Raw genomic sequence first — 25,959 nt, 5'->3', positions numbered from 1 at the left:
ATTTGGTATTATGAACTTAGCTGTCTGAATTTTTTTCTCTGCATTGTACCCTTTCCTCATTTTGTCTCTGCACTGAGGATGATGTCTGTGCTGTTTTGGTTCTTGCTCTAGTTGCAAGTATCATTTGGATGCAAGAAAGCTTAAACTACAATTTATTTGGAACAGATTTACAAAATTTGTAGTTAATGATAGATTTTAAGAGAGGGTCACTTAAGTGAAATCTTCTCGTCATAGTCAGTGAAGGGGACTGTGGTTATCAGTGCTATAATACCAGGTTTTGAAATATTTTATAAAAGATTTTCTGAGCAGATACTACAGGCTAAGATTTTATATCATTTTGCAATCCCGATGCTTCATCTTGTCTTATCCAGTTAAGGCTGAAGATTGACTTTAATGTTACGTTACTTCAGTCTAACAAGATTAGAATGCTTAAACCTGGCATCTTATCTTAGCAATGAGAAAATCTGACTAGTCTATTGTGTTTTACTCATGAAACAGGTGCCCCTGAAAGATAAAATATTCAGATTAATTTCTGTTTCTCTTTAGGGATGTTTTGCGCTGAGTCTTCTTGTCATAAAAATAATGATCAGAGTCAATTAAAGGATAATTAGGATTTTTTTTCTTCCTCATCAGGATACAACTTGCCCTTTTTGTAAATCATTTGATTTCTCCTTTGCAGCATTGTATCTGGAGCTGCAAGATGGCTCCATGGATTAACATGCTTGCAGCTGAACACTCTGTGTCAGTATATGCAACTCCCCTGTTTCCACCAGCGGTTCACTCTCCAGGGCTGATAAAACTAAGGATGCTAATCTCTGGAACCCAGTAACAAAGGGATTATTTTGTGGAGAAAAAGCATGAGATACAAGTATATTGGTTTCATGCAATTCAGCTCCATTTTTGAGATACTAGCTCTTTTTGTACAAGGCACACTTTAAACAGATTTAAGGTACATCTACACTGTGGGTTCAAGTCAAGTTAAGATATGCAACTTCAGCTACGTTAATTGCGTAGCTGAAGTTGAAGTAGCTTAACTCCGCGTTTGGCACTGTCTACATGGCAGGAAGTCAAAGGAAGAACACTCTTACTTCGATTTCCCTTAGTGCTTGTAAAATGAGGGTTATAGAAGTCAGAATAAGAAGCCCATTATTTCGAAATTATTTCAAAATAACTGGCTTGCTGTGTAGATGTGCACTCTGTTATTTTAAAATAAGTGTGCAGTGTAGACATAGCCTTAGAAATGTACTTAGTTTCAATTAGTTCATGCCATTATGTGAAAGGAAGGAAGGAACCATTCTCTTGTGCTTGATGTGCTGATATATTAGGATGTTAAAAATACACAGAGGTGATGAATAGTGATAGAAATGTAGCCGTGTTAGTCTGGGGTAGCTGAAGCAAAATGCAGGACAATGTAGCACTTTAAAAACTAACAAGATGAGCTTTCGTGGGCCAGACCCACTTCCTCAGATCAAATAGTGGAAGAAAATAGTCACAACTATATATGATTGTGACTATTTTCTTCCACTATTTGATCTGAGGAAGTGGGTCTGGCCCACGAAAGTTCATCATCTAATAAACCATCTTGTTAGTTTTTAAAGTGCTACATTGTCCTGCATTTTGCTTCAGAGGTGATGAGATTTGGATTCCTGTATGCCAGACACTTCGCCAAAGAATCAATGCCCACAAAACAGACATTAGACAGGATCACAAAGAAAAAACAGTTGCTTGCCATTTCAACCAGAAAGGACACTGTCTCAATGACCTACTCACCTGCATCCTACTTCAGAAGACATTCAAATCTGCACTTGAAAGGGAATCCTCTGAACTGTTATTCATGCTAAAATTCGACACTCTCCGCGGGGGGCTGAACAAAGACCCCAGCTATCTTACCCATTACAAAGATAGCTTCCCCAATTATCACCTCTAATACTATTAACTCACAGACATCTACCCTTCCCCACCTCTAATATCATTAACTCACAGGCATTCACCTTCCTTTCTCCCCCCCCCCCCCCGCATCCCCCTTCTGTTCTGAAATGTGATTTGTCCTTTTCATATGTGTTCACTTTTTTTTAATTGTATCCTTTGGTATATATGGTTGTGACTATTTTCTTCCACTATTTGATCTGAGGAAGTGGGTCTGGCCCACGAAAGCTCATCATCTAATAAACCATCTTGTTAGTCTTTAAAGTGCTACATAGTCCTGTATTTTGTTTTGACTACTAAAGGGAGAGCCTTGCGAATCAAAGGATTGCTAATGAATATTTTCATCTTGCATTTAGCCAAAATAAATATTTGTTGTATGATGTCAATCAATTGTATCTGTTTAGATTCACTTTAAAATCTTTGTATGCAATGCAGAATTTCTGTTGAATTTGTTTGATCACTGACTATTGGTTTTTTTAAATTCTGTCCATAAAACATTTGTAAGATATTTAACCCTTGGAGAAATATTCTAGAACTGACTCAATATTTAAGAAATTCCCTGGAAGGCTATCCCTGAAAGCTGACAATTGCATCCTGGTCTTCCACTTCACTGAAATGTACTCAAATTATACGGACTTCATTATAATATGTAGAATACTTGGTGGTCAAAAAACCTTAGCTAAAGGTATATATAGAGCTAATATATATATACACAGCTGAAAACAATAACAACTTTGGTTGTTTATCTCAAACATCACATTGCCAGTCATGTACTTGAAACCTGGAATTTCAACAAAATTGTATTAACAGTGGGTTTTTTTTTAGTAAATTGTAGTTACATATATTTAAAGTTTATTATATTGACATACAACTCTTTGCTATTTAAATTGTCAGATCAGGCTGCACAATATCTATATTTACAGCAAAATTATCTTTTGCAGCTATTCTGTACATGAAATAAGGTCAGCATATGTAATAATGATCCACACTGAATAAGAGATTAGAGTGGAGAATAAATGTTATAATTAAATAATACTTAGCCCGTATGCAACACAGCAGTTTTCATTTTCGAAATGATAAACTCTGACTTTCACAGTATCCATGTAAGGTAGTTGATACCATCCCACTTTACCAGTGAAGAACCATGTTGGGACTGATTTTCATAACTAATTACCTATCCCACGTCAGCATTGGTCACTCATGCTCTGCAGGTCAGAACATCAGGCCCTAAGTGATGTCACTGAAGCCTCAGAAATAGGCAGCTTCAGAGCTTGGATAAGAACTCTGGATTTTGACTCTTGGACCTGTGATCAGATCACTTACCCTTATCTCACTTGTCACCTGCCTTTTGAAATAAACCTGGTGTTCCAAGGAATCCATTTTTCTATTTTCCAGAAGTTAGGCCTCAGCCTTGTAAAGGGATCACACAGATGGACCCTTTCCAGGACTGAGAGAGCATTAGTTATTTGAACAGGATAGGTAAATATTCTATTCATCTTCCTTTCCTTCTCTTATCAACATCAGAAATAAATGGGGGAGGGGGGAGCCCTTCTGCTAAGGAATTACCTTCTGTGTGTTGTCTTACCAACCTGGTTGCCTGGTTGACCTCTTGCAAATGGTCTAAATTATAATTTATTATATCACATAGTATATTCTACATGCATACATGGCACAAGTGAATTTTAGTTCCACTGTGGCTATATAATTAAAAACCTCACTAGTAGTTTGCAGTTGATGAAGCTGGTTATTGTTTTTAGGGTTATTTGGGTTTAAATTTGTAGCAAAAGACAAGAAATACTGAACACCTGAACTAATTTTTCATCATAATGGAGGAATCAACTCTGCTGCTCAATTGCAAAGCAATGCGAAGAGCTGCAAAAACTTTAATTTGAAGGGTAATGACAAATAGCTGTAATAACATATGCAAAAATTTCCATTTGCTTCACACAGTGGAAGTGGTGGGCAAGGCTTTCAGTTAACTGTAGAAAGATCCAAAATGCAGACAGCCACGAGTTACTCTAAGTTACTGCATGATAACAGGACATTTTTCATTGTTCTCTTCCTACTTTGTAAGACCTTCAGCATTAAATCTTTTATACCTTGCCTGCTTGTAGCTATGTTTTATTAGTTACAGCAATGAACTTATTCAGGGATAATTTAGCTTAGCAAATTGAATGGATATCTTAATTCCTGTCTTAAATGTCCATATCCTGCCACAAAGCACTGCCATTATCTGAAACCTTTCCTAAGAATCCCATTAGCCGCTCTTGAAATGAAAAGACAGCAAGAGCTGGCTGCTTTAATTCACTGACACTCTGCTGGACTACTCTTTAAATGGACATTATTAGGGAAGGGGGTGCATTTAATACATACAATATCTTTTGCCTTTAGTTTGTCAATAAAGGTGGTAGGGAAAATAAATCCCTTTGATTTATGTGTACTTTATCCATTTTGTTCCTGGTGATACTACAGGTGGCAACTTCACCAGTTTCTGGCTCTTTTCAAGACACTACCGCAGGTCCCCCATTCATTATTTCTGTATACTGGGCTCTGTTTCTGTAACATAGTTTATGCTTCTCTTGCCAGAAGGCAGCATTAGTTAATCACTAGGAGCCAATTCAGGTTGTTGTAAAAGCTATAGTGATGGTTCAGGTGCAGCCTGAAATCAATAAAGAAGAGTGCTTTTTAAACAGACTAAAATGAAGAACAATTACCTACTGTAGCTAAATTACATTCCGTATTGGATCATTCCCTACACTGGGGACTGGTGGGCACAAACTGAGATGTTGTAGAAATTAAGCAGTTGACATGGTGACAGATGGGATATACCAAAACACTGATTTAACCTGTTTTGGTAAATTAGATCAGTGGTTATATAAATTGTCAGAGATACGAAAGCTGTTCAAAGTCATATGAATTTACAAGCAAGTTGGGAGGGTTTTGTTTCTTTTTGGAGAAGCGTTATCATATTCACTCTTTTATCTTTTACTCTTGGCTTCCTTACATAGCCTTGCTGTCTATGAGTTTTTGAGCCCACGGGAATTAAAGTATGGTTGTGACATGAACAGAGGAATGTGAATTAAGCTTTGCTTCAGCATTTGTATTGCATTTGCAGAGTCAGCCTGCCTTCTTTGCATACCCGCAACTCCCACTACAGTAAATGGGAGTTATGGGTCTTCAGTATCCATGCTCGGGCCAGATTAATGTTCATCTCTGGAATTACTTCTCCTCAGCACCTCTGGAACACAAATAGCGATTGAGTCCTTAGGCTGAGACTTGTTGTTGGTTTCATTCTGAGATAGCATTTTTATTTTATTTGGATGTTAGTGTGTTCTGGTCACTGGGATTTTTTCTGCTCTATCTGAATTATGTATTCGGGAAAGTTGCTCTATTTGTAAGAATAATATTTTAGTAATGTTAAGGCACCCAGAGGCCTTTGGGCATAAGTGCCTTAAAATTGATTTTATCATTAGTTTTCTGCTATTATTTTATATAATTACATTATCACAAACCAGGCAACAGTAATATCCATTTTCAAATGCCCCCCAGCACAATTGGTTTTCTGTTAACCATTGTCACATTTCACTCATTGGATTTGAAAATGGAAAGTGATGAATAGCTCCAGTGTTTTTTATGGCATGTTCTGTTTTTAAGCTTTCTGGAGGGATAGTAAGATATCATTTATTTAAGCTTTTTCATCCTACATGAGAGAAATGTACCCAGTTACGAACCTGTTATCTCGCTAAGATGCCTGAAAACACCTTCCATTCTCAAGCACAAGCTCTTTAAACAATTGCCAATTCTGCAAACAGTGCAAGAATCATTTCAATAAAAATTCCTTATGGTAGACTGAAGAACCAATCCAGTCTTTATTGTTTCCATCTGATCTGATTTAGTGCCAGCATGGACAGCTCGAGATTGGAAACAGTTCATAGGGTCCACGCGCTACCATCCCACAGAACTGGAAATTTGTAACTGGAAATTCCCAGGAAATATGTCATTTCATTGAAATAAATTCTCATTAACAAAATGTCAATGTTGATTTTTTTTTTATTTTCTAAGAAGAAAATTCAAAACAACTTTGTTTATTTTTTAATTGAAATTAACATTTCAGAATGAAATGAAAATGTTAATTTCCATTTGGCTGACAATGTCGTTGTGTTACAGTCCTCAGAAGAATATATACAGGATACAGTTTATTCAGCTTATATGAGGCTTACACATTTTATGTTCCAAAAGGATCTAGTTTTGTGGAAAACATTACAGGCCACACTCTTTCCCATGTAACACTCCTTTTGCTGATCCATAGTGCAAAAAGTAGATAGATCCAGTTGGAGATTTCACTGGATGGCGGAGATTGCAGATGGCGCACGGAGTGTGACTAAAAGAAAGGGGGTGTGGCTAGACTGCTGCGGTCTTTCAGCAAATACCAGTTGGCACACTAGCTTCCTGGAACTCAGCCAGCCAGCAAAGTTGGTGCAGTGCTGAGGCTTCTCTAAGCTATGCAGGAGACAAGGATGTTATGAAGTCTGCTGCAGGACTAGGAAGCTGCAGCTTACTGCATTAGGGTCCTGTTACTCAGCAACATCTAGTGTATATTGGGTGGGGCTGAGAATCAAGCCCCAACGGGGCTGAGGGTTTAGTATGAAAGTGCTGCAGAACATGTGTCCTGAAGTATATCCACTGTCAAGTAAGAAACTGCAGCATTTCAGCAACTGCTCTCAAAACTGGAACATGATTTTTTTAACCCTGTCACTCACAGGACTATTGTTACAGTCCATTCGAGATTTTTTCACACTAATCTTATTGCAGATGGTTGGCTCAAAAAATTCGAAATAATGGCAAACCTGACTGAAATTTCTTTTAGTTACATCAACCTCAGTTGCATGTCAACAAACCAGTGTGATAACATTTTGAAACTACTTGCCTTATGATTTTTATGTGGCTGTTTAAAATGATGTTTAAACATGGTTATATATTAGAGCTGTGTAGCAGTTCATGTGAAAGAGAGCTTTCTCATTGTGTCCACCTAATTTTCCTGTGAGGGCAATACTGTGTGCTTTTGAAAATCACTTTTCAAATGTCTAAGACAGCTGAACCTGTGCTTCAATATAAGCTGTATACATCTAAGACAAGTCCTTCTCAAAGAAATATGTAAATCACATACACTGTATTTGTTCTGCCCTTCATTTTGGATGAATAAAAAATTAATAGTTCATGAAAACAATGTAACTGATTCAGGTTCTCATGGAAAAATATACAAAGCTCATTATGGATTCACGGAATTCTCAAAATACTGGTTTAGCAAACTCAGAGTATAAGGTTTGGGAGCAGATTTGGTTCCCCTGGCTTCAAGTTGCAATACCTGAGCACATAAAAGAAATGGCAGTGTAAATGTCAAAAGGTAATCACTATGTCCTAGAAGCATTCAGTGGCAGCAAAGTTATAGTGTGATATTGGTCTTTTAGCACAAGTGAACAACAGAACTAGTTTGCTGAACAGTATCCAAGAACGTGAGACATAGCTATAAAACACAAGGAAAATAATGTTCTAATATAACTTTTAAAATAGGTTACAATTGATGGTTTTGCTACTTGTTGAAAGAAGAGCAAAGTATAAAATGGACTGAAAGTTATAAAATACCTGTTAAAGAACACCCTGGAAACATCATTATGTCTTTGTGTCTCCCTTTCATGCCTACACATTTTAGATCATTAAAAGGAACAGCTGCTCAGTGTTTTTGATGTCTTCCATGGAAAGTTTGAATTTTCCTTCTAAAGTTATTTAATGTGGCAACGGAATATTATTTAATTTTTGTCAGGAAAGTTGAAGTCGAACATCCGATGTTAGATAGATAGATAGATTTGTCATGAATACATACGAGCCCAAATTTCAAGTTATGGAAGCTCATCAGCAACATACATTGAAGGCCACCAACTGCACCTGTTGGGTAAGGGAGATTTCAGCACACTGGAAACTACATTTCCATAGTGAAAAATCTTTGACTACAGACTCCCACGATTGAAATCTTTTAATCGGTATGGATATGTAGTATACTGTTTGCTTCTTCAACCATGGTAGAACTTTTCTCTTGGACATTTTCCTTTCAAAATTTAAACTTTGTTGTATATTCCATGTGATTTAAAATTAAAATATTGTAAACTTTTTTAAAGAGCACGACAGTGAGTAGATGCACAGAGGTTTAAATTTGGTCCTCTGATTCCTCTAAACCAGGGCTTCCCAACCTATGGGTTGTGACCCAAATATGGGTTACTATTACATTTCAAAAGGGTCGCCAAGTGTCTCCCCAAGTGGCTCTGCCTCTCTCTCCCCCCGCCCCCCCGTTTTTGAATTGCCATGGGTCTCCATCTGGAAAAGGTTGGGAACTGCTGCTGTAAACCCAGATGGGTGGGTATAACATTTCTAAGGGGTATGATAGAGTTCCATACCCAATGGGAGGGGTTAATCAAGAGAGTTCTGGATTTCACAAATCACGTACATACACATACACAGAGAGAAGATACACTTGTTGACAATATTTTGAAATATCCCTTACAACATATATTTAGTATGTTCAGCATCCTTCAAGACTTAATTCAGTAAAATATTTCACTTTAAGCACATTAGTAAATATCTAAATTTACTTTACATCAGACTACTCACACATTAAGATTGAAAAACACAAGGACAGCCATACTGGGTCACACCAAAGGGACACCTAGCCCAGTATCCTGTCTTCTGACAGTGGCCAATGCCAGATGCTTGAGAGGGAATGAACAGAACAGATAGTCAACAAGTGATCCATCCCCTCTTGCTCATTTCCAGCTCTGGCAAACAGAGGCTAGCGATTCCATTCCTGCTGAAAGTTAAGCATGTTCTAATGAACTAAGAAAAAGTTATTCAGAACTGGTTTTCTTTACATGCATAGACAATCCCTAAAATTCTTTGTAACCTACAGATGGAAAGTGATACGAGCTAGGTATTAAGTACTATTATGATTAAGGGGATTTTTTGTAAACATATAAATAAATAATATTTCCATTTCATACTTGCTGTGCCCTGAGAGTTCCACTAGCATTTGAGATACGTCTCTTATTTTAATCCACGAACACTGAATGCCTAGTCTATGCAGTCTCTGCAGATTCCACTGAGAATGTTTTGCATGCTGTATGTCATTTTGTTCTTAATATGTGCTTTTGCTAATGCCTTTTTTTCCCCAATTTCTGTTCCCCCTCTCCCCACAGGCTACATATCTAAACAAAGTTGTGAGCCAAAACCTCAGCACAAGGGACAGAAATTCAGCACATACTCCCACCGAGGACCCTTTTAGATATTCATTGCGCAACCAAGCAACAGCCTATGAAAGCAAAAGCTGTCAGCTGTCAAGTCTGTGTCTGAGTAACCTCCTGAAAGATAAAGAAATAGTGGAAGTCATCAAGCACACCAGAGGCACGTATGAGACCCTCGCTTCAGAGGTCACCCAGAATGTTTTGGCCAGCACTGCACAAAGTACAACCAAGCCAACACCCAAGACAGAGAACTTCCCAGGGTTGGCTGGGGCACTGAAGGATCAGACTGCTGGACCCCGGCAGCATTCCACTTTCACAGGGAGATTTGGACAGCCTCCAAGGGGACCCATTTCCTTACATATGTATAGCAGGAAAAATGTTTTCCTCCACCACAATTTACACACTGCAGAGCTGCAGACTTTAGGCCAAAAAGATGGCTGAGTCCTTGTATGTTTATTGTAGAAAGATTAAATCAGATAAGGGGGAACATTGCTCATTTAGTGCTCAGTCTTAAGTTCTCATCTGCTTTTACCTTTCATTTTTTGTCTTAACATTGTACATGGGCTTCATATGTCCCATTTAGAGAGGGTGGGATGGGGTGGACTAGCATGTTAACTTAAGTATCTAGATTGAATTGTCTTGCTGAAGGTATGGAGTATGGCATGCCATGTGTGTAATAAGTGGGACCATCTTGCTTGGATCTCTAGTCCAAAATAGGCCCAATATTTTTTTGATCTTTTTGCCTCTATAAACCACTGACATACAAGTTTTCCAGCAGGTGATCTCAAATAGCACTGTATTTATTTATTGGTGTTATTGTGAAAGTAGATGTGAGGATGAGTAGGTAAGTAATTAGTAAACATTCCTGAATTGTATAGGAACAAGGGAGAGAACAAGACTGAAGTCTTTGAGGCCCTCTCTTTGTACCACATTTGGGGGGGGGGGGGTTATCTGTGTCTTTGAACAATGAAATTTGCTCATATATTAAGTGGAGATGTGTTGGCCGCCTTCTGCTGTGTGAATTTTGAGAATGCCTCATCATACCAGTAGAGGAAAAGGTGGCTTTTAATTTTCTTCTAAATGTTCAGTTCACACAGGTTCACCAAGTATTTCAGACAAAGTAATTGGAATTCAAATTAGTGGATGATAGCTTTGATCCTCATCTGCTGATGTCCAAATGACTCTGACATATATCAGTGTATCTCTAATGCTGTATCTGTTTTTAAATACCTGGAATAGTTGATGACCTGGACTAACTCAGCATGTTTGGCAGTCTATTGTCATATTACACACGTATCAAAACCCAGTTGAGTATTTTAGTCACAGAGGAAGTTGAAGTCATCTGATCATGCTGAGGAGTTTGCAGTCCTGGTTGCTCCTTCCAGCAGGCTTGAAACTGTGTATCTCAGTCAAGATATACTAAATGTGTGGCATATAAAAACATGATACTTGGTCTAAAATGTCTCTGACAGCAGGTAATCTGTTTGCATACATAGTTGTTGTTGTTGGTGGTGGTGGTGGTCCATCGTGGTCAATGAAGACCTCAACATCACTAAGTGCTTTGAGACATAGTAGTTAGCTCATGAATAACAAGACTCTCCAGCATTTCACAACACAAGAAGCAGATTAATAAAGCTAAATAAGATCACCTCTCTTTTTATTTATACATAATTAAGGATGAGGAGGAAGAAGGGGTTCAGCAGATCCTTACTCAAAGATTCAAGTAGCTAACATATCCTAGCACCTAATAGAAAATGAAACTCCTAAACTTCAGAAGGTCAGCAATCAAGCAAGTTACACAATACTACATACAATTACCTACAATTAAGTGTAACTTCTGCCTAGCTACGCAATTAAGTGTAACTTCTGTTGCCAGAGGCATGTAGATTAGGCTACCAGACATAGGAAAATGAAGCGGCGATTTAAATAATCGCCGCTTCATTTAAATTTACATGGCTGCCGCGCTGAGCCGACAAACAGCTGATCAGCTGTTTGTCGGCAGCGCGATAGTCTGGACACGCGGGTGGCGACATCAAAGATATTTGTCGACCACCCAGGTATGCCTCCTGGGATGAGGTATACCTGGGTGGTCGACAAATACCTTTGATGTCGCCACCCGCGCGTCCAGACTATCGCGCTGAGCCAACAAACAGCTGATCAGCTGTTTGTCGGCTCAGCGCGGCAGCCATGTAAATTTAAATGAAGCGGCAATTATTTAAATCTCCGCTTCATTTTCCTATGTCTGGTAGCCTAATCTACATGCCTCTGGCGACAGAGGTATGTAGTCTAGACGTACCTTTAGATTATAGGCCTTGGAGTTTTGATTTAGGGCTAGTTTTGAGACATCATCTGCTGTTGAAGACACCAAGGTTTGTCTGAATTTTTACTAGTGCTAACATTGGGTATGCAGATCTAGACACATGTGAAACAAGATGAATATATGCAAACTTACTCACTTTGTTTCTATTTGTGTGTTGTTATTGCCAAAATGGAGCACTATAAACTTGCAAAAAACAGCTTCATTGAGTGAATTATGTGTGTTCAAGACTCCAAATATTGCTTTGATACATGTAGTGTAATTTAAAGTCTACAGCTTTAAGAAACAAAACAGTAGTATCATGGTTTCACAATTCAAATCCATGTTTTCATCTGAGCAAAGACTTAAGGTTATGACAGGTAGATTGAAAAAGACAGACAGTGATTATTAATTATAGCTTTCAGTCTGGCCAATCTCAAGAGTTGATGTTTGCAATTATATTTCAAATCTGTAAATAAATAAAATACTGTAATCAAGGGCATTTTTTTCTGGGACACAAATGTACTATACTGCATAAAAAAGCTCTTCAATTAACTGATGTACTGTATTTATAGTTGATTTTTTTCCTGGAAAATGGACTTTTGGATTACACGTTATTTAAAAAGGTCTACAATTTCAAGAAAACATTCTAAATGCTACTATTTTCTTGGAAAATCTTTTTTAAAGATGAAACTTTCAAAAAAAACCCTGGAGAAAACAGAACAATTAAAGTGAGGGATATTTTTTAAAAAATATCTTGAAGCAGTTTTGTATCAGTATTTTCAGCATTGTTATAATATTATTTGTAATACTCAGTGTAAATCTGGCCCTAAAAAGGGAGTAAGCCACATGTTAATGTACAATACAGCAGTATCTGTAAAACAGGGGTCCTTTGTGTGATCCTTTTGTATGTATAGTAACTCATAAAGCGACAGCGTGTGGACATTCTTTCAGTGAATTGATTCCTTTGTACTAAAATCTCTAGTTTTCTAAGACAGTGCCATGTATAAAAATGATTTATACGTATCTTCAAGGCTGTACATATCCGAAAACATAACATCGGGGGTGGGGAGGATAGAACTTCTTATTTTTGCCACAATTGTTTTCTTTTCTCTTTGCTGTGTCTGTAAAACAAAGTTTAACTCTTGTAAAATTTCTATTGCAAATTGCTTCAAGTGAGTTTCAGATCTGTTGGTGTTTTAAAGGACATTGTAAAGAGAAGAAAAACCCTTTTCCCACTAAAACAATAATTTGGAGGTGAAACATTATTTCCATGCCCTATTCTATATTTATATATAATTTAGAGGAGCCACATCTCAAAGGCTGTGTTATTTTTGTAATTGTTACCTACCTGGGCTGTGTTGGCAAATTGAGATTCAAACTTTCTTCTTTGTAGTTCAAGGAATGAAATTCACCCCTAGTGCAGTAGGCCAGCAAAGGATCTCTGTACTGATTAATCCTTCAACGTGCTTCATAGACTTTGTGTGAACCCTCTGCACATTGTGACTGTGCAAGTATGCTATGCATTAAAGACTAGTGGAGGCTCTGTGGGTTACATATAGCTCTGTAGCTGCTGACACCTAGAAAGCAGTACAGCAACTGTGATTTTCATCTCACATGTAGCGCACTTCCCCTGGGTTGTGGGTATATGAGACATGTCTGGGAAAGGAAATATTTTATATAGTTGCATATCCAGCAGCTGCAGTCCACTTTTACCCTGCCGTCACCCAGTCCTGCATGCTGGTGTGACGCTTGATAGCACAGCAACATAGTTGGACTCTTAAGTGCTCTTTCTAAGAACCCAGAGCATGTCATTTCTGAAGCAAAACGTCATCGCTGCTGCTCCATCTAGAGCCATCCACACCTGCGCAGGGATCCAGGATCTTCCCCGCTAACTTGATGAGTTTTAGTTCACTTCTTTGCTTGCCATTCTGACATTTACCCAACATCTGCACATGCGCTTCCTGGGTCTGCCTTACTAACCTCTTTACCAGAATTCTTACAAGAGACTAGTCCTTGGAAACATCAAGATTTATTTCTAGACATTACATTGAGTTCAGGTAAACATCTGAACATTTTACTGGGTACCTGAAACCTTTGTGATTTCTCTCGCAATTACTTTAGTCATCTTTAGTATTTTAAATAAAATCATGCCTAAGCCAAAAGAAAAATCTTTTTTCCAACAATCTGAAATTATTAACTTTTGGCTACTGTGTTCTACCCGTATATGTGTTATAATCCTTAACCTTCCTGATATATTCATCACTCTCTCATATAGGGCATATCTCAGGAGCACATATATAAATTTAATACACAATTAAATTCCTTAAGTACCCTGCCAATCCAACCCGCCAATGCTACCTCAGTTTTATGTGTAACACGTAAACTCTCTGACAAGGGCTTTTCGTTTTTAAAGACACCTCTGATTTGATAGTACAGCAGCAAAATGCCCTTTGCCAAAACTTTGAGTATGCTTTTACCATAAATACTTTAAGTGCAGGATACATGAGTGCACTGAAATGGAACTCTTATTAGTGTTTATAGGGCTGCTAGGAGGGTTAATGAAGAGTCTTCCAAATATGGATAACACACACGTCTATTTCATCTTCCAGTCCAATCACCGGTTTGATCTGACTTATGTAGTGTTTCATTGAATGGCGTGGGGCTGATGTCTAGCTGATCCCAGAGAAAATAGGTTTGATGCTTCTAGAATGCGGAAAGCAATAGGAAGCCATGGCAGAGATTATTTCATATGCTGGCTCACAACCGTAGGCTCATGATTGAGCCCACCTGCTACTAGGAAGACAGGTAGCATAAGTTCCCAATAGAGATTTTTACAGTCTGATCAGAAAGACATTTGCAGCCTTTTCCTTCAAGTGAGGCCTGCACTACAGTCATCCAGACCTTTTATCACCTCTTAATGGTATTTACTATAACATGCTCTACATGAGGCAACATTTAGGACCATTTAGAAAGTTCAGCCTCTGCAGAACGCATCAGTCTGATTACTAAGACCATTTCCTGTTGAAAGGATTGTACACTGGCTACCACCTAATTTTGAGATGAAATATGGCGTTGGTGTTGATCTTTAAAGCCCACCTTAGTGATTACCTGTTTCTTTGTATGGGACCATCCATCACAATTCCCACATTTAGTAACTCCCCTGCATTAAATTAGAAAGGCCTGGGAGAAGTGTTTCTTCTGTCAAGGGTTTTACCTCTGAGATTTGTTTCCTGCCTACTCAAACTGGTGCTTGGATTCAATAACCTTCAGTGCAAGCAGGGAGTGCTGTTGATTCTCACTGCGGTCATGGTGAGACATTATTAGCATTGTACTATTTGGAAATACTTTGGGATTAATTATTTTAATGTGTTTTAGAATGTGCTTAAAGTATTGAATAGCAGAGATTTCTTTTAAAAAATCTATATATGACATTTTGCCCACACAACTCCATTTTAAGCTAGAGCGCCTTTATAACCAGAATTGCAGTTTGTACATTGCAATGCGCTGATACAGTATGGGACTTGGCATTTTTTACTATTTTTTTATGATGAGTGTTTCAGCGTAGGGTTGATGCAGCATGTACATCTCTGCCACACAAGTGTCAGGGGAGCTCTGCATTGAAATACTCCTCCTCGGGAAAATAGAAAGCATCAGTAAAGCCACTCCGAGGTTACTGCTCCAGCCCCCAACACATAAAAGCCACTGCTACTGCTTGCACCCACTTTCCCAAGGGTGATGAGTAGCTGGTAGATCTATCAATTGACCCCACTCTTGCACTCAAATCCATACTAGGTGAAAGAAGTCAGTAATGCTGTACCGATTTAAGGAGTTGAGTTTCCTGGTTCAGAAAGGTTTCACACCATATTCATCACAATATTTTCTTTGTGATCCTACCCTCCTGGTTGCATAGGAACTATGCAAGCAGTGAGTGACCTGGAGATCCGGAGCGGGGTCAAGCAAGATTTACTCCTATAAGTAAGTTCCAATGCATTCAGGATATTCAGCTAAAATGTTTAGTCCTGACTGACCAGCCATGCATATTCTTCACTAGGAATACCATTACCTATGGAGCCATTAAATTGAAGTTGAAATTTACAGTCTCTCTCTCTCTCTCTCTCTCTCTCTCTCACACACATACACACACACACACACTTCATTAACCTTCCAAGAAGCCCCATGTTATTAATTAAGAATACATTATATTGCTAAGGATTTCTACAGTTCTATTTAACAGCCTCCCCATTTTCCCCACAAACACGAACTCATGCACATGTCCACACAGAAATAAAGCTAATAGTTTTTAAATAAAGATTCTAACACTGGCTTTACATCTGCATAATTCAAATGACTGCAATGGACTTACTTCCGATTTCTACCCCCGAAGTATGATCAGGCCAGAACACTTCTAGAAACAGAAGTGCTGCCCAGAATTCCACTTATAATTTTCCTGTTGAAAAAGTTCACAAGCCTAGTAAATGCAGTCGTCTTCAGATCTATTAGAAAGTATAACATTGCTTCCATTATGACAACAGCACAAGCACAATTTGATTTCCTTTCATTTCAATTACATCAGTGTTTTGTATAAGGAAGACTCAGTATGAAATAAGAACAGGTTTTTGTCTCTCGGTACCATAGCTTCACTAGAGAATCCTGTGTTTAACTGTGTGAGTTACCCACTGACTTTGTGATTGTGAGATTTTTTTAGAGAAGGTAACAAGCAATGAACCATTTTTTCTACTAATAAAAAATCTCAGCCATGACCATTTAAAAAACAAAGTCAGCATGTGTAAAGGATTGGTAAAAATAGCAGCCAGGTGGAGACAGTAAAAATGACTCTTTTGACCAACTAAACTGTCAGACTTTGTTTGCCAACCCATCAGTTTTTCCCACTCACTGCTTTTTCCTTTCATGGTTAAGAGTGCAAAAAATTGTGTTTTAATACCATCTTTGAACTTTGCCACATATATTTGTCCTCTGTCATATCATTATATGGTGAAAATGAGGAAGAAATCAAAATGCTTAACCTTTGATGCATACAAGATTTAAATAAAATAGGATCGACAGAAAAGGATGATCCATATAAATGGAGAACAGATGTTTTGTAGTACTGAAAAAAAATGATGGAAAGAAAAAGAATGACAGATTGATAGCTCTTTTTCTGTTCTGAAAAAGGTGGTGCATAGCAGTTTTTAGTTAAACAAACTGAAGTAATATTTATAAAATAAACCTCAAGGAGAATGAATAAGAGATGGATAGATGATGTGACCCAAAAAATCATGGGAAATGGCACACAAAAGTATTTTTGTCAAATGTCTCCAACCATGAATTTGTGTAACACTTTAGATTTAGTGATTTTAAGGTACTGCACGTGAGATGACAGTGATTAACAATAGCAACATAATTAGCTGTTTCCTTTTGGCAATGCCACAAATGAAAATCAGATCAGATTTAGAAGAGGCCTGCTTCTCTTTAAACTTGCTTGAAGTGAGCATAAAGTGCTACCATTTAGTGGTACCGTTTACAGTGTAAGTGACAACACAAGATGCAATCCCTAGAGAATCATATCCTAACTTTAAAGGTCCATTTTTAAAAACATCAAATTTTTTTGCATATTTTTCAATTATGGATTAAGATTCTTGTAGAAAAATCTTTAAGACGGGATTTTTAAAAGCCCTCAGCACTGACATAAGTTTGCTCCCACTCAGATCAATGCTGAACATTCCACTGATTTCAGTGCGAGCAGAGTTCAGTCAAGGCTGAGCATGTCTGAAAAATCTTAGTCTTCAATAGTACTTAGATAGAAAATGATCATTAGCGACTTCAAACAAAATGTGGAATATTGACTTTTTAGCTTAAAAATCAGAATGATTAGAACTAATAATTTTTCCTTGTGCTTTTGTTTTTACTGTACATAGAATCATAGAATCCGAGGGCTGGAAGAGACCTCAGGAGTCATTGAGTCCAGCCCCCTGTTCAAAGCAGGACCAATCCCAACTAAATCAACCCAGCCAGGGCTAATCATTTTGGTTGCCCTCCACTGGATCCTCTCCAATGCTTTCGCATGCTTTCTGTAGAGAGGATTGGCCAGAACTGGATGCAATACTCCAGATGTTTCTTCACCAGTGCTGAATAAAGAGAAAGAATCACTTCACAAGAGCTGCTGGCAATGTTCCTATTAATGCACCCTAATATGCCACTAGCCATCTTTGCTGCAAGGGCACACTGTTGACACAGATCCAGCTTCTCATCCACTGAAATCCCCAGGTCCTTTTCTGCTAGACTGCTACTCAGCCAGTCAGTCCCCAGCCTGTAATTGTGCTTGGGATTCTTCCTTGTTGAACCTCATGAGATTGCTTTTGGCTCAATCCTCCTATTTGTCTAGGTCACTCTGGACCCTATACTTACCCTCCAATGTATCTACCTCACCCCTGAGCTTTGTGTCATCTGCAAACTTGCTCATGGTGCACTCCATCCCCTCATCCAAGTCATTAATAAAGACATTGAACAAAACTGATCCTTGAAACCAACCATTAACCAGATCTCCAGCTGTTGATCACTACCCGTTGAGCCCAATAATCTAACCAGTTTTCTATCCACCTTACAAGCCATTTATCCAATCCATACTTTTGACCGTATCTAAAGCTTTGATAAAGTCAAGGTATAGAACATCCACCAACTTCCCCATGTCCACAGAGCCAGTTACCTCATCATAGAAGGCAGTCAGTTTGGTCAGGCATGACATGCCCTTGGTGAATCCATGTTGATTATTCCTGGTCACTTTCCTCTCTTCCAAGTGCTTCAACATGGATTCCATGAGAATCCCCTCTATGATTTTTTTCTGGGAACTGAGGTAAGGCTGACTGGTCTGTAGTTCCCTGAATTGTCCTTCTTCCCCTTTTTTAAAGAAGGGCACTACATTTGCCTTTTTCCAGTCATCCAGGACCTCTTCCGATCTCCACAAGTTGTCAAAGATAATGGCTAAGGATGTAAACATCCTTTCAGGAGGCATACGGGATCTGTCAAAAAAGGCTTTCTTTCTCTACGGATCCCCCTCTAGAGTGCAGCTTTTTGCCGACAAAGTGCTGAGTTGGCAAAACATGGTGGCCATTTTAATGCAAATTAGGCGTAGATATTTAAATCCCTGCCTCATTTGCAATGTCAACCTGCCTAATCTGCATCCCTCTGCCGACAGAGGGATGCAGTCTAGATATACCCCCAGAGTGGAATCCCTTTCTAACTTCTGAGTGCCATAGGGTAACTCGCCTCATCTGACTGCTTTTTGGAATATGAGTTAAAAACAAGAACTATGAAGAGACAATATATATGAGGGCAGGGGGCTGGACTCGATGACCTCTCGAGGTCCCTTCCAGTCCTATTATTCTATGATTCTATTCTATGATTCTATGATTCTATGTTGGGGGTTGGGTGGCTTATACAAGTGGCTGTGTTTTTGTTAACGCGATCAGGAGTCCTGTGGCCCTTTATAGACAGATGTATTGGAGCATAAGCTTTCATAGGCAAAGACACACTTTGTCAGATGCATGTGTTTTTGTTGTGATTTATGTTCACTATGACCTGATGGTTCGAGTCTCTGTATACCAATCACAGAATAACAAAGTATTTGAATTCAAGCACTATTGTCTATTAAGAACATCAAGCAGCATTCTACTGATTTGTTAATAGCAGATTACTGAAGATATTAAGTTTTAGGAGTTTTTTGAGACTTCTGTGAGAACTCATGAAATAAGAACCTTCAGTTTCTTTTCAAATTACTTATGCGCCATTTGGTTGTCTTTATTATCAGTTAACTTATTCTTGTAAATGATTACATGTCAATCTATTTTTACGTTTGATGGGAAAATATTAAAATGTTATTTTTGAATGTTCAAAATGGAATTTTAATTATAAACCTGATTGTTGAAGGGAACTTTCAAACATTCCATATTTAAACATAAGACAAATGGCCTTTAATTTATTCCTTTATTCCAGAAAGAGAATTAGGTAATAAAAATTACATGTTACTTGCCTGTTTTTTCTCCTTCCAATTTTCTTAAATATGGTAAAATGCAGGAATATAAGACATTTCTATATATTTTTGTCAGAGCAAGAATCACTTTTATAAGTACAGATACTGGCACAAATTAATTGCACCGTTATTTACACAGTTCTAGTTCTCTAGTTCTCTACTTGCAAATCACATATGATCAGCTCTCAAAAGATGGTTATATAGGGTGTGGCACAGATCATCTTACTTTAGATTACCAGATCAATTCTGGTGTTGATCAGTAAGCAATTGATGTCAGAAATTGTCTACATTCATCCAAGTACAGTTCCTATGAACAAATAGGGAATCTTAAAAATTAATTGTTACCCTTATTGGCAATATTAGTCCAGAGGCCAAGGATGCTGTAGGTACAGAAGTTGACTACTTCTTAGCTTCAGATGTGTTCCTTCCAGGCCATTACTGAGACTATAGAGGACTTCCGTTTCCTGCCATTACATTCAGCCACCTTCATTGACACTACCCCTTTTTAAATCTGGAAATGGGTTAGAATTGAGTTCAGAGTATTTTATTAATAAAGGAAATACGCAGAGCTCCAATGTGTGGTGCTGATGTCACAGCTGTTAGTCAATTCCTGTTGAAGTACTTCAGCTTATTGCAATACTTAGAGGAACTTCTGTGGATGCATTCTTAGCACAGCAGTATTGTTTTTCATTAAAATTAGGCACATTTTTTGGACCTGACTTTAAAAAAGGACCTCAACTTGGCCTCCAGTTCTGCACCCATGTATAATTGCAGTCTTATTTCATGTTACTGAAATGTCCAAGTATTCTAGCTGTAGGCACAATCAGCTACTTAGACATTCAACAGCCTACTTCTTCAGTTGAGTGGAGCAAAAGACACAGAAACTCCAAAATTTAAAGCAGAAAAAGAAGGTAGAGAGGGAAGGAAAAAGCTGTCAATTATAGAGTCTGTGCTAAATGAGGCTAATAGGATGGGCTTTAAGTGTCCAATACCATTATTTGTGGGGGGGGGAATCAGAAGCCACTTCTGCAACTTGGGACTGTTGTGTGGTACATTTCCTAATTTGGCTGCCAAATGACAAGTACACATGTTAATTTTTTTTTACTTTTGTTCGTACAGACATCTTTACTTGTAAAGGCTTCTTTAATTCAGACAGAGTCCTGAAACCAGCTTTTTTTTGTGTGTGTGTGTTCCTAATTGCTCAGTGCAAGTCTAGTGAAAACACTCCACAACTTCAGAAACAAATGTTAAACTGCTGGAGTTTTGGTAAAATAACATTGGAACTATTTAAGTCAATATTTCAAACTCCATTGGTACATTCAGATTATTGTAAGAGCAGCTAGATATTAAGTCTCTTTCTTTAAGTCTGTTTTTAGTCCTGCTTCCACCAAATGATAAGTCCACCCACCTGCCATTATTTGGTTTCCATTCTGAGGCCGGGGACTAGGTTTTTATATACATATGTACCTTTTAAAATAAACTCTCTCTCTCTCACACATACACACACACACACACACACACACACACACACACACACACACACGATTTCCTTCAGTTGTCCATTTTCTTGTAGGCATCAGAGATGTGGGTCTTTGAATTATTTGAAGGAGAAAAAGTGGTGGCTTTATAGATCAATCCAGAGAGAGAGTTTGCTACCCCAGAAGGAAATGTTTACTTGATTTCCTTAGAGAGTTTTACATGACATTGAAGCAATTCACACATGTGAACTAGAGACATTGTCAACTATAAGCAAAGTTAGGCTGGGTCAGTACTATATACACGGCCTAAGAAGAACTGATACTTTGTTGCTATGAATTTTTAAATTATAACACAACCACTCTTTGGTTCAATGAAACTGAATGAGATTTTGAATGAAGTAAAGGGAGGGGGAAAAGCCGTCTTTAAAAATATGCCTACTCTGCATCATCATTCTCATTTCAGTTCTAGGACTAGAGGTAGTTGCCTGCATGAAAATAGCAGAAAGCAGTACATGAAGGCATGACTTTTTTGCTGCATTGCCAAAATTCTAGCGAGATATTTCTTTATAGCCAAATGACAGATGTTTAGCTGGACCAAACAGGCCTTGCACTTTGTTCCATAGGTTACATTAGATAGATTTTCCCACTTTGTAAATGCTAGGAATCACTCCCCTACATTCTCAGAAATGGCACTGGGATTTTATGAAACAGTATGGCTGGAGTTTATGCCCCACCATGTAAACTCGTCACAAACTATTGCGTACTTGGAGAAATATAATAACCAACAAGCTGCAAAGTAGTGTCTCTATCAGCTGCTTAATTCTCACATAAAGAACAAGTAAACTTCTACACAAATATTTGGAAAAACAGTTCTGTGGTGTGTGGGTACAGCAGTTATTGATCAAAATTACAGTTATAGCCATTAGCTTGTCTACTGAGGAAGATAGAAGTAAAGTAAATGAGACGAATATTGGCAGCATCAACAATGCAAGTATATAAAGTTCCGACTGCAGCACTCTGCTAGTGCTAGACACCCTACACCAGGGGTCAGCAACCTACAGCACGCATGCCATCAGTGGCACGTGAGCTGATTTTCATTGGCATGCGGGCAGGAGCTCAGTCCCATCCCTCGCCCCCTCCACATGCAGCAGTGAGCCTGCATTGCTGCTTGAACCTCACTGCTGGCTGGTGAGGCAGAGAGTTCAGCTGATTGGGGGGGCAAAGGGGGAGCTTTGACAAGCATCTGCTAAGCTAAAGGGAGCTGCTCTGTGCTTGAAACAGAGCAGCAAGATAAGGAGGTGTTAATGGCTTAGATTTACAAACACCTGAGGAGACAGATCGGTGCCTAATGGGAAATGCATTTATTTTCATTTGACTTTTAATGGGAGTTAAACATCTGGGGTTTCCTGGAGTGGAAAGCAAGTTAGGCAAGTATCTGCCTCTTCGGGCACCCAAATAGTCTCCAAATATGATGACCTATTGTCACAGAGGGGGAAAACAAATTATTAACTTATGAATTTGTTTTCATTTCAAAGTGTGCCTAATGGACCCTTGGAGGCTTACCTGAGCTCACTCAAGAAGTCTCTGATGGAGCCAAGAATTAAGCGTGTGTATCTCAAAGTAATTTTTAAAAAAAAAGATTCTTTTAACAGAATTTTTTTGAGTGTTGCAGTAGCTGAACCTCTGAGCTCAATGATTTTTTTAAAAATCCCGTGTTACTAAAACAATAAGATTTGCATCTTAATTTATTTATTAATGAAGCCGCTGTAAGTAGGACTATTATTGACTTTTAAAAGTATCAGTGGCCTGCAGACCCATACATAGAAGTGAATAAGTTAAATCTCGGCACACCACTTCTGAAAGGTTGCTGACCCCTTCCCTGTGCATATGTTAAAACACAATCATGCAAACTTACTTCCATTACTCTGGAGCAAAATCCATAAGGGAGTTGGCTGAAGAGGCTTGAAGGCAGCCTAAAATGTTTGCTCAGGAAGTGGTTCTAGGGAGGCATGAAGCAGTGTATGGTTCAGGAAGAAGATCAGTTCTTTCACATCTCCTAGCTAGAACTTGCAGCTGAGGGAGTTTATACCTTAGCTATGCTACCAGCAGAGGGTAGGATGACAACTCCACTGGAATGGAAAAGGGCACCTGAATCAGAGAACCTGGAGTGGCCCAGAAGAAAGACTATACATCACAAGCTGTGGATGCATGGCTGTGGCAAACTCTCAAGCAAGAGCTACATCTACACAGTGGAGCTATTTTGGGCTCCCGGAAGTATCCTGAAATAGCTATTCTGCCTCTTTTGAGCAAGTCCAATCTTTTGAACTATAACAGCCTCCCTATTCTGATGTCTCTGTAAACTGCATTCCACGAGGGTAAAGAAACGTTTTGGAATAGCACTCTATTTCGAGGTAAGGGGGCAGTGTAGACACACCCTTAGACTCTGGGACTGGGAGATGTCCAGGTTGGATATTAGAAAAAACTATTTCACTAGGAGAGTGGTGAAGCACTGGAATGGGTTACCTAGGGAAGTAGTGGAGTCTCCATCCCTAGAGGTGTTTAAGTCTTGGCTTGACAAAGCCCTGGCTGAGTTGATTTAGTTGTGATTGGTCCTGACTAGAGCAGGGGGCTGGACTTGATGACTTTCTGAGGTCTCTTCCAGCTCTATGGTTCTATGATTCTATGACCCTGAGGATACATCTAGACTACATGACTCCATCGACAGAGCTATGTAGATGAGTTTACTAGACATAGGGAAATGAAGCGGTGATTTAAATAATCGCTGCTTCATTTACATCAAAATGGCCGCCGTGCTGAGCCGATCAGCTGTTTGGCAGCACAGCGTGGTAGTCTGGATGTGCCATGGTCAACAAGGGAAGCCTTTGTTGACCGTCCCGGTATGCTTCATGAAATGAGGTTTACCGGGGCGGTTGACAAAGGCTTCCCTTGTCAACCGCAGCGCATCCAGACTACCACGCTGTGCCACCAAACAGCTGACTGGCACAGCGCGGTGGCCATTTTGATGTAAATGAAGCAGCGATTTATTTCATGAGGCATTCCGGGGCGGTTGACAAAGGCTTCCCTTGTCGACTGTGGCACATCCAGACTACCACGCTGTGCTGCCAAACAGCTGATCGGCACAGCACGGCGGCCATTTTGATGTAAATGAAGCGGCGATTATTTAAATCACTGCTTCATTTCCCTATGTCTAGTAAACTCATCTACATGGCTCCCTTGACATAGTCATGTAGTCTAGACACACCCTTAGAGAGCTATATTGCTGTGGACACACTTGATGAGCTCTGGAAAAAGTTAACAGAAGTTTTGCTGTAAGGCTAAATCTCAAATCACCTGTCTGCCCAGGAGTCACTGCAGACAACGAGCTGGAAGAGGGGAAACTAAGGCACAGACCTATGTCTGCAGAGCCAGCAAGGTAAGGCTTGATTACAGCTTTGCTTTTGAGTATTGAGGATGAGGATGCATTTGTCATGGCTTTTTTGTCCCTTTTAAAATAAGGGTAGAATAAAGACAAAGTTCATTATGTTCATTTTATTTTATCTTTTCCCCCTTCAAAGCATAAAATGCATAGTTCCTCTGTCTATAATTATCTTAGCTGTTTATGTAGTGTGACTAATTTCACATTGTTATTCAGCTTTAACAAATAAAGTGGTTCATTTTTCATCATTCACGGCTGTAAACAACACTAGCACATTTCAGATACTCACAAATACACCTAAAGCAAATGTCAGCGCACACTGAACTTACTCTTGCAAAATAGGTCTCTGCTGTTTAGCCAATTATTTGATTGGCTGTGTAATGAAGTAAAACTTGTTTTCTTCCTCATCCTTTAACCAGTTCATTAAGGTTATTGCCCTGTCAGTTATTGTTTGTTTTTGCTTTAGCTAAAATGTAACTCTCTGTCTGGTTTTAACATTAATTTGCAGCTTGGGCCTGATCAAAAGCCCAGTGAGTTAATAGGCCTCTCTCCTTGAGGAAGCGTAGGTTGGTAGATTGGACCCTGGGCTATGAGTCAAAAGATTTGTGTTTCATCCCTGGTTCTACCAACCACTTATTGTGGGGCCTCAGGAAAATTAATTCATCTCTTTTGCCCGAGGTTTCCTCTGAGCCTCTAACATCTCTATTTCAATTGTCATTGCCCTACATTGGTTACTGTCACATGCTCTGCCTTCGTGCAGAGTCTAGCACAACGGGACACTAATCTCACTTTGGCTCTTCAGGTGCCACTGTAACACAAATAAATCAATTCCATTGACTTTAAGTAGTTTTCAAAGTCCTACACGAGTAGTTATAAATAGATGGAAACCTATGTACCTGCTATTACCATTTTATGTTCTACTAGAAGATTTATGTAACATTGCTTGGGCCCTTTGTGGCAGGGGGTGGGGGCTGTGGTGGAGTGAGGAGGGGTTCAGGGCAGGGGACTGGGGAGTGCAGGAGTCAGGGCAGGGAGCTAGGAGAGGGGTCAAGGCAGGGACTAGCCCATGGCTGCACCACAACTAACAGGGGTAATCCCAGGGGGGCAGGGGCATGCTTTCTTGTTGCCCTCTGTAATTATTCTGGAGGATAACTTGGCCCCATGCTTGCTGTCCCCTGTGGTCATTCTGGAGTATAACTGTCCCTGCTATATCACAACCCTCCCTTTCTGCCTAATGAGAAACTATCACATTCCCTGCAAATCCCATCATCTGACACAACTAAACCTTACCTTGCTTTCAGTTATGATAAGGGGAGGCAGCATACCAAATTTGGTGGTCCTCACTCTTATCATTTAGGAGGAGTCACTGAACCAACAGACACAAGAACAGACAGACAGATGCATAAATTCTGTCAAAAATATAGTAGGTTCTGCCTAGAGAGAGGAAATATTTTACTAAGACTTAACTTGTACTATGTAACTTTACTTTGTAAAAACAAAACCTG

At 39.0% G+C, this 25,959-nt stretch overlaps 1 protein-coding gene across 3 annotated transcripts in view; it reads left to right on the top strand.

Annotated features, from left to right (window-relative positions):
* Positions 1 to 11,129, top strand: part of CCSER1 (coiled-coil serine rich protein 1) — a 1,136,372-nt gene extending 1,125,243 nt beyond the window's left edge. For 2 of the 3 annotated variants that reach the window (XM_075929595.2, XM_075929596.2), the window contains exon 10: positions 9,171 to 11,129. In XM_075929595.2, coding sequence (XP_075785710.2) covers positions 9,171 to 9,656 — 486 coding nt within the window. In that variant the 3' untranslated portion in view covers positions 9,657 to 11,129. The remainder of the gene's footprint in view (positions 1 to 9,170) is intronic. The other variant, XM_075929599.2, reaches the window with a different exon arrangement.
* Positions 11,130 to 25,959: the final 14,830 nt, after the last annotated feature.

Source organism: Pelodiscus sinensis, chromosome 4 (genome assembly GCF_052426305.1).
Source record: "Pelodiscus sinensis isolate ZL-2025 chromosome 4, ASM5242630v1, whole genome shotgun sequence".
NCBI lineage: Eukaryota > Metazoa > Chordata > Testudines > Trionychidae > Pelodiscus > Pelodiscus sinensis.
The sequence above is the reverse complement of the archived record's forward strand: the minus strand, read 5'-3'. Positions and strand labels throughout refer to the sequence as shown.